General features: G+C 46.8%; 1 protein-coding gene across 1 annotated transcript in view; it reads right to left on the minus strand.

The window, feature by feature from the left end:
- LOC123158519 (uncharacterized methyltransferase At2g41040, chloroplastic-like) overlaps positions 1-8,549 on the minus strand; it is a 14,084-nt gene extending 5,535 nt beyond the window's left edge. Inside the window, exons 1-5 of the mRNA XM_044576472.1 lie at positions 8,238-8,549; positions 8,025-8,135; positions 7,788-7,869; positions 7,371-7,512; positions 7,185-7,273 (exon numbers count right to left, since the gene is read on the minus strand). Of these exons, the coding sequence (XP_044432407.1) occupies positions 7,185-7,273; positions 7,371-7,512; positions 7,788-7,869; positions 8,025-8,135; positions 8,238-8,549 (736 nt within the window). The remainder of the gene's footprint in view (positions 1-7,184; positions 7,274-7,370; positions 7,513-7,787; positions 7,870-8,024; positions 8,136-8,237) is intronic.
- Positions 8,550-9,852: the final 1,303 nt, after the last annotated feature.

Below are 9,852 nucleotides of genomic sequence, written 5' to 3' on the forward strand. Positions count from 1 at the left end.
GCCGTCTCCCCAATTCGCCGTCGCCCCACTTCGCCGTCGTCTCCTACCGGCGTGGACGCCCGCAACCTCACCGTCTCCCCCAAGGTCGCCGTCATCCTCACCGCCTCCGCCCGAGGCCGCCCTCAGCCTCACCGCCGCCGCCCGAGGCTGCCCTCGACGTCACTGTCGGCGCCCTCCACCTCACCGCCGCCCGAGCCCGCCCAGGACCGCCGTTGCCCGTGCCCGAGCCCGCCCTCTCCGCCCCTGCCTCCGTCACCGAGCACCTCCCCGCCACCGTCTCTTCCCTCTCTGTAAGTCCCCCACCCCTCCCCCGACTCCTCTCTCTCTGCATTTTAGAGAAAAAAATTAGTAGAGCAAAAGTTTGTTTATAGCAAAAAATTTAGTTTAGAGCAAAGGATGTTAAGTAGTAGATATTAGAGCAAAAATTAGTTTAGAGCAAAAAAATTGGTTTACAACAAAAGTTAGTTAGGGCAGTACGGTTTAATTAGGGTAGATGCTGCTTGTATAGTATATAGTGATACTAGTAGATGTTAATTAGGTTAGGGCAATAGTGGTACTAGTAGATGTTAATTAAATGTTTTTCAGTTAGGGCACTAGAGTTTTGCTAGGTTAATTAGGTTAGTAGTGCTGCTAGTAGTAGTGGTACAGTAGCTTAATTAGGTGATGTTAAATGAATAACCTAAATGAATGAAATTAGTAGTTAATTGAATTTTTTTTCCTTGCAGCATTATAGAGCACTAAAGTTAACTGGATTTTGTTCTATTAGTAGTTAAATGAATTTTCTTCTACATTTATTTTTGAATTAGCTTGTGAAATTTGGGCATGTGGTTGCTCGTGTATATTTGGACATGTGTTGCGGTGTCGAAGAGGGATATTTGAACACTATTTCTAGGGAATGATGCTGAGTGGCCTATGTTTTGCCGGAATGTTGATTCATTTCTGTTCCGGCAAATTTCAGGTTCTCGATTTTTCCACTTTTTAGCAAAGGTCATGCCGAAATTTTCCGTGAATTTCGGCATGACTTGTGCTAGAAACTAGGACATATCGAGTGCCCGGGATTTGCCGCACCAGGAAGGAGTCAACATTCCTGCAAAACAATAGGCCTTTTTTATGTCATTATTCATTTTATTAGGTCTAGAATTAATTGACTAGATTTAATCATAGGAAACATGGCTAGCAACGATGAAGGACAGGGTTCTGGTGATTGCGACGACGTCTACCGGGCGGCAGACGAATTTTTTAGCCTTACCGACGATCAACCAATGTTGTTGTTGGGCCCACCGGTGGCATCGGGGACTGAGACCGACACGCAGACCGGTGCTGAGACTGAGACCGGCGCTGAGACTCAGACCGGCATCGAGACTGGCGCTGAGACTGAGACCGGTGCTGCCTCGAGGAGCGGAGCCGGTGTAGAACCGAAAGCAAAGAGGCAACGGCTTCCTAACAAACTCAGGACTACTAGACTGGTGGTCACGGAAGTGGACGACGGCATTTTTGAGCCAAAGGTGCCCGAGGAAGCGCGTCGATGCTACGGCAATCAAATAGGCTGCATCGTACGGACAACCGCCACCATCAACGATGAGAAACTACAGAAGATAGAAAATATGAGGAGCTCCCTCCTAAAGAAGTTTCACCAGATATTCTTGTTCCCGGGCCGGAATGAGAAGGATTATGAAGATCCAGACAAGGACCCGACAATGAAGAAGATAAACAAACACGCCATGACCAAGTTTAGCGACGCGTTGGCCGCCTGGAAAACTCGAGTGAAAGCAAGGATCATCGACAAGAAGGAACCCTACTCCGAGATTATAAAGGATAATCTGACAATCACGGAAGAGCAGTTTCAAATATTCAAGGAGGCTTGCGAGGCCGAAGCTGCCAAAAAAAGTCTAAGTACATGAAGGGGCTTCAAGAGAGGAACATTGGGAGCCACCACCTCGGAAGCCGTGGTTACGGCGGAAAGAGGTCCAAATGGGCCAAGGAGGACGCGGAAGCCGCGAGTCTGGGCATCCTAGACCCCATGGCGGATTTCACCGCCCCACAGGAGCGTGACGTCCTGAGGGCCCGGCACCATTGGGACCCAGTGAAGAAGGTTTACGAGACAACACCGGTCATTACGGAGTTCATGAGACTACTGGTAATTTTAGTTTCTGATCAATTTGACTGCACACGTTAGTCATATTTGTAAACGATCCTTGTGCCTTTTGCAGAGAGAGCAGCACCGGATTGCGGCCGAAAGCGACTCGCCGTCTGAGGCATTGGCGAGGCCCAAGTGGGACACTCCATTCAACCGGGCGTTGAACATATTGAAACGACAACCGGTGGATACTCGACCGTTGTATGGACATGTGCACGGTGTCGAAGACGGAGCCACGTGGAAGAAGTACTACCCGTGAGACCACGGAGGAGAGAAAGGAAAGACGGAGGTTAACTGAAGAAAACATCGACAAGAAGGTTGAGATTGTGGTTGAGAAGAAATTATCTCAGACAGTCGCAACAGCGGTAGCTGCCGCAAAACAGGTGGTTGCAGATTTGTCTACTTCCTTGGTGACGGGCGTTTTCACTTGGACAAGGAAAAATCCAGAAAAAAATGCAGAGGACTTTCCCCTTGCTGACTTCTTGGGAGCACCTGCTCCCGCACCGGCTCCCGCACCTGCTCCCGCACCGGCTCCCGCACGGGACGTGCTCGGCGGTGCTTCGTCTTTGGCTGAGCTCGACGCCCTCACGGTATCTGTCACACCGGCCCCCTTCAATATAAATGTATAATCTCCCGTTTTCGTTGCCTTTCGGATGTCTCACATCACAGACTTTTCTTTGCAGGCCGACGAAACCCCGTGCACCATATTGTACACCATCGGCGACCAGAAGGTGGACGTGGGGAAGGAGACGATAATGGAGTCGAAGGAACCATTGTTCCACAGCCGGCCGATCCCCCCGAACGTCTTTAAGGTTTCTGTGGCCAGTGTCGAACCGGGCCACGAGAATTTGCCTCCTCCAATCCTACTGGTGGGTGATTGTTGATTGTTGCAATGGGTGGATCCTGTTGTGGCCAAAGAGTCTGCTTCGTTTGGAGGCGGTCGGGAGCACACCCACGAGCACGCAGCCTCAGCAAGGTATGAACATCAACACCCCACCTACCCAATTAGCGTCGGGTGTCGGGTTGGGTGATAGCGGGCGGGGTAAGGAGGAGGCTCCATTAGTCGCTGATGACGTCGCCATGGATGAGGATGAGGACGACGGTGGCGCTGAACAGTATGTCTATACTGGCGCCTCCTTAGGGTTTGAGCATCATGAGTCGGTGTCTGAATTGCCGTCTCAACGTATTCTGGATGACCTTCTGGTCGTAAAGAAGTCTAGGAAGAGAGCGAGGAAAGGCAAAAAAGATGATTCTATGATCCAGCCGCCTCAGCAGCCTCGGCTTCAGGACCGTATAGATATCCCTGATGTGGATAAATGGCATATCCCCGGTCAACCAATCCTACCTGCAACAGCGCTAGGGGCCAGATTCAGCGATCTAAGGAGACTTCATGACGATGTGCTGCGGGTAGAGAAAGGCCTCATCGCCTCGACAGATCCAGGATACCCACTCTTCATGGTTAACGTTCCGCGGCAAATGTCGTACGTCGACAGCTTCCCCGCGGATAAGTTCTTCCTCCGATTCAATTACATATTTGACATGTTTCACGTGAAGCTGGATTTTACGTTTGTCCGCCTTTGTGCCTTGCACATGAACTACATCATCGCGTTTGAGCAGATATCTCATATCTGTGTTGTTGACCCGTACTACATGCACGAGGGCTTCTTGGGAGTCTGCGCAGAGCACCGTGTATACGCGAGGGAATACATTGTCAATTTCATGCTCGCCAATAAGGACACGGGGGCGATTCTCGTGCCTTATCATCCCGTGTAAGTCATCCGCGCTGCTATCCTTCCTTCGATTTCAATCATTCATTTGCACGGTGGAGGCTAAGTAATTTGAGGTGTACTTATTTTGCGCAGCTGCGGGCGCGCCGTCGTCATCATCCTATACCCCCGATTCTCCCATGCTCTTTACTTGGACTCGTTGAAGAACATTCACAAAAAGGATTACACCCACATCAAGGATGTTCTCGACAGTGCTATGTTTTACTACCAAGCAAGGGGTGGAGAGGTCAGGGACAAGAAGAGAAGGGGCGGCAGGGTCGCCTTCGGCCATAAGACCGACTTCTGCTGCATCCTGCAACCGAACGATTCTCTTAATGATGGATTCTATGTCCTACATCACATGCTGGAGTACAGACGGGATCACCAGAACCTTCGCATGTCACCTAGATCCGGCGATGCCCATATTCTGCAATGGGCAAAGAACGTAGGAGATATCGAGGATCATCGACTTCGAGCCGATTTCTATCACATCCAGTGCGAACTTGCCCAAATCATCATGAAGGAGGTCGTCGGAAAAACAGGGATGTTCTACGAAGAAGGACAAATGTCGCGGGAAGACGTCCGAACATGGGTAGCCGCTCAGCGTCTCGACTTGAAGCCTTTCACTAGGCTTGGGGACTATCTCCCTGACATGGATGGATGGAACTGCATGTTGGAGTGATTGTTGATATATGACAATGTGTCCATTTAGTCCATACTTTCTGTATGACAAAACTTTGAGTTATGCACGGTGAAACTTTATTTGTGATGTAATTAAACCGTCCTCCTCCTCGACTAGCGAAAATCATTCTAGTTAGGGCATTTTGGGGTACGATGAACTTTGTTATTTATGCTTACGATATGTTGTTTCTATTTTTGCCAAGTCTGTCTCTTTCTGTTGCTCAACTATATATGTTGCATATCATCGACTCATGTGACGATGCAGGTGCATAGATCATCGATGGTGAATAAGTGCTACGCCAGGAGTATATATACGACAAGTGGCCGGAGTGTCAGGCCCAGGTGTACCGGTTTCCGGTTTCCGAGCGACGGGCAGTAGTTAGTTTAGGTTCACGCTAATGCGAGAGAGGGATACGAACTCATGTACTCAAAGTGATAGCTCTTCTCGCGTATACCATTGTTTAGATGGATTTGCAAGTAATCGAGACTTGTATCGCTATTTTCGAGATGATGACGAGAGACCACTTTGTGTTGGATGATGATTATGATGATGACATGATTTGATGAGACTAATTGTATGTATATGCTATGATTACATTTGTATGTGTATGATATGCTAAAGATTATTGTATAAAGCCTATTCAAATACAAAACAAATACAAAAAATATGCAGGGAAAAAAACTAATAAAACTAGTAGTAGCGAGGGGGGAAAATTTAGCAGTAGCGCCGCATTACCAGTAGCGCTTCCCGGTAAACAGCGTTGTAGATAATATCAGCAGCGCCCTTTTCTAAACAGCGCTATAGCTATTCATGTATAGCAGTAGCGTGGGACAACAGGTGCAACTGTTATACGTTAGCTGTAGCACCTTATTAGTAGCGCCGGTCCCCGCGCTACTGAGAGGCCCAAGACCCGCGCTGTTGCTAGGCTTTTCCCTAGTAGTGCCAATTAGATCCTCGTTGTATGATAGACACCGCAAGTAGATAACCAAGCGAATATGTCCAGGTTAAGAAAAGACTTAACATATGAGAACCATGGCACGTACCGCGTGGTGTCTGGATCCCACAACAGAGGCAGTCAGGTACATATCGCTGGTGAGAGGGGCTTCGATCTGATCAAGAGCAGCTGATGGAACCAAGTAGATCCTCGTTGTATACCGGTAACGCTGCAGATACAACCTGAACTTGTCCCAGTTAAAGGGCCGAACCTCTGGCCAGATATTTGTCGGTGCGGTAGTCCATTCGTTAATGTAAGGGTTAATGCTCTGAAGCCAATAAGCCATGGTCTTGTCTCCTCCTAGGCGACTGTACCTGAGATTGACATGCGCGTTACATGATTAGGTATATTCTGAATGCAGAGATGAGAACTTAAATAGTATTACTACTTACTTGTGCACGTGTTCTGGTAAGTGTGGAATATCTGGAGTGTCAGGCTCTTGACATAGATCAAACCGTCTCATCACCCTATGAAGAGCCATCTCCTCAACCGTCACGTCGAACACCAAGTTGGCCTTGGTCATCCAATAGTGTTGATCTCTAGTGCACAATCCAGAAATCCCAACTGAGCACCTCGATGATATAGCCCGATGCGAGTATGGCTCACAGATAACTTGATCCTAGTGCAAACTATCAAACTGCGTTGTGAATGACGGGTAGCAGCCCCTAACCTGGCTATGCGCAAACTGTCTCTGGGCATGACAACAAATAAGCATTAGTAATAATATTGAATGGTAAGAAATAATCGAATTAATTGTTACTTAATATAGAAGTACCTCTCGCCGTGCCCAAACAGATCCCATAGTAGGCAAGTCGCCGATAGCAGGCACATAAGCCCCAGCTAAGTCCTCCAAACCAAAAGGTTTATCAATGTAGACATAGGGTCGTCCAATAGGGAATCTCTCATATGACCAGAGCAGCAACAATAATGGACATCCAACAGGACTAGATTTTCGACCCTTAAACAAGCAAGCTTTGCACAGGCCTCTGTATGTAGCAGCTAACACAGTAGAACCAAAGCTCCTCTGTAGAATATCCCCAAGGCAACGTGCGTCAGCTATCTCTCGTGCAATATCAATGAGTCGTGCATTGATAGTGGTCACGTGGTTCTCTGTAAACATCGTCTTGCCGAACACCCACATAATATATGCCTCTAGGGACCGGTCAATCTGTGCCTCTGACAACTGAACATCGGGACATCCTAACGAGACAATCTATATAGAAACATAATGATTGTATGAACATCGGGCAACTAAGAAAACAACATTTGTTTAAGTGGTCGTGAAGGTTACCTGAAACTGGCTCAGCCATCTAAAAAGAGGCCCATGAGGATCGTTGTTTATGACCATAGCAGTTGGCACCGCAGCCAAAAAACGGGCCTGCATCGATGCTTGCCAACCAGATTCTGCCTCTAAAGGACCTATGGCAGCACCGGCCAGAGGTAATCCCAACAAGTAAGACACATCCTGTAAAGTAGGTGCCATCTCTCCCCAGGAAAAGTGAAACATATGTGTCTCTTGTCTCCATCTATCTACAAAGCAGGTAAGGAGTGACTTGCCGTAAGAGAAATGTTTCACTTGCCTCTTGCGTAACTACAATGGTTCACCTGCCTCATCTAAGTTCGGACCATCAACCCACTCATCCAATGTACCCTCAGCCAGCCGTGCCAAGGGTAGAAGTCCAGCCCAACTTAACCTACACAATAAATAGATTGTAGCATATTGTTAGCGACTATGAAGAGTATGTCAAACATAGTAAGTCATTATATGGATTCCATTATATGCACACATACCTATCAACCCATGAATGGTGTATCATCCAGTTAGACCTTGGGGTGCGAGTGACCAACACATTTAAGTTCTTGCCCGCTTCCATAAGGGTGCCCCGGTGCTTTCTATCGATGTTACCATTAAGCAACGCATACGAAGACACATCTGCAATTCAAACAACAAATCTTAGGTGCAAATAAAACATAGTATAAACATATTACAAATTCAAACATAGTCCTGACATATTACAAATTAAAACATAGTCCTGACATATTACAAACTAAAACATATTACAAATTCAAACATAGTCCTGACATATTAAAAAAATAAAAACATAGTCCTGACATATTACAAATTAAAACACATTATATAGCTTTTGAGTTATTTCTTCCTCGTCCGCCCCTTCGGCCTCGATTGCCACGACGACGTCCTGCTCTTACTCATGTTGTCGCAGTCGTCAATGTGGAAGCACTCGTCGATGTGGAAGCACCATCTTTGTTCAGGTCGGGACAATATTTCATCCTATGCCCATAAGCCGCACATAACAAACATTGTCTGGTTGCTCCACCAGCTTCAGATTGGTCCATATCGTTTCAGATGCGACGGGCCTTTCGTCTGCCCCTACTTATTTGGCGAAGTTCTGGATGTGGGATGTATACTCTCTCACCGTTGTTTACCTTGTTAAAATTGCCGACGACTCTAAACCCTGTCATCTCACCTGTCCATGTGTTGAGTACTGCCTCTTTTAAATAGTATGGAGACACAAAGGAGATAGCGTCCAACTCAATCTGGCCACAGGCAGCCAACACATGTGAGCAAGGTAGGTGCAACAACTTTGGTTTGTTGCATGTGCACTCACACATTGGATAACATTATGTTCCAATTTTTACCTCGGGCGTCTTCACCTCATTTGCAGAACCAAAACCATCGGTCGGAACCTGAACCTCATACCTCCTTTCCTGATTACCTATCAGTCTGACATTGTGCTTCTTTGCTTTCTCTATCTTCTTTGCCATGTACTCCATGACACGGCTACAATAAGTTGTGTTCTGATTATCTGCAATATGCTTCCTTGCTAACTCGTGTCTTTCTCTGAAGTATCTCAAAGTGCCATGGAATATGGCCTCCACAATAGCTGTAAGTGGCAATGCTCTATTCCCTCTGAGTACAAAGTTATACACCTCTGCAAGATTGGTTGTCATGTGGCCATACCTAGCTCCATGGATGTCATGCAGCAAAGACCAATTCACAGGAGGCTCTTTCTCTATCAACTCAGAAAAATTCTTTATTGCCCTCCCCTTCTTTCTCTTAGTATTAGAGGGTCAATTGTTGGCAAGTCACAGAGACCTACTGGCTCCTCTAACTCCGCGATGAGTGCTGCTAATTTAACCTGATCTTATTCCATTTTCTTCCTCGCACAAACCTGCTTCTTAGTAAACTCATCTAGTTTTGACCAAATAAATCTGCATTTGCGCTGCTGGTTCTGCTTGCATAATTTTTTGAACAAGTTCACCAACCGCTTGTTCTTGAACTGTGAGAAAAAATTTGCCCCAAGATGGCGCATGCACCGCCGGCTCTGCAAGTCCTTCCAAGGTGTTGGTTCGCCAGCTGTCGGATTACTTAATGTCTTCATGACCTTCAATATACCAACATGTCTGTCATGAATGACACACACGTTTGGTCGGTCCTGCATGATGGCAATTTTTACTTGCCGGAAGAACCATACCCAGCTAAGAAAGTTCTCACCCTCCACAAATGCCATGGCAAGTGGGATGATTTGATTGTTCCCGTCCACACCAATAGCAGTCAGGATTTGCCTTCTGTACTGACCGGTCAGGAATGTATGATCCACAAACATAACAGGAGGACAATGCTGGAAGGCTTCGATGCACATAGCGAAAGAGAAGAATACTCGTTTTGACACCTTGAAATCTGGTATACTCGGCAACCTCGTGTGTTGTACGTTCACATACGTGTCGGGATTCCTCTCCTTCGGTGTGGCAAGGAGACGGACAACATTATCATATGAGTCGAAGAACGTCCCAAACCTTTCCTCCATAGCCTTCTGCTTAGCTGTCCAAGCCTTCCCATAAGGAATGACATAATTCCATCTGACCTTCACTGCTGTCTGGATGTGTTTTGATTCCATATCTTTCTTCTCTACTATCTCAGTATACATGAGTTGCGCAATGATAGTTGAAGTCAGGTTAGGATGCTTCACCAGCAGGTTCTTCCTCACACAATTATGTGGGACGACATTGGTGACAATCCAGTGAATGTCATATTTCGGCACGTGCCCGTGCACCTTCCCAGGACAACTTGTTTCAACACATTTCACGGTATAATTTGTTAGAATTGATATGTGTGTCCTAAAAACCCTCTGTGTAGACATAAGCCACTTTATCACCGCATACTTCAATTTTTTCTTTGTATCAAACATAGCCCCTATCTGGACTTGGTTCATATTATACTGCCATGGAGTCTCATGGCCATGGTTGACCGTAA

Source organism: Triticum aestivum, chromosome 7B (genome assembly GCF_018294505.1).
Source record: "Triticum aestivum cultivar Chinese Spring chromosome 7B, IWGSC CS RefSeq v2.1, whole genome shotgun sequence".
NCBI classification, from domain to species: Eukaryota; Viridiplantae; Streptophyta; class Magnoliopsida; order Poales; family Poaceae; genus Triticum; species Triticum aestivum.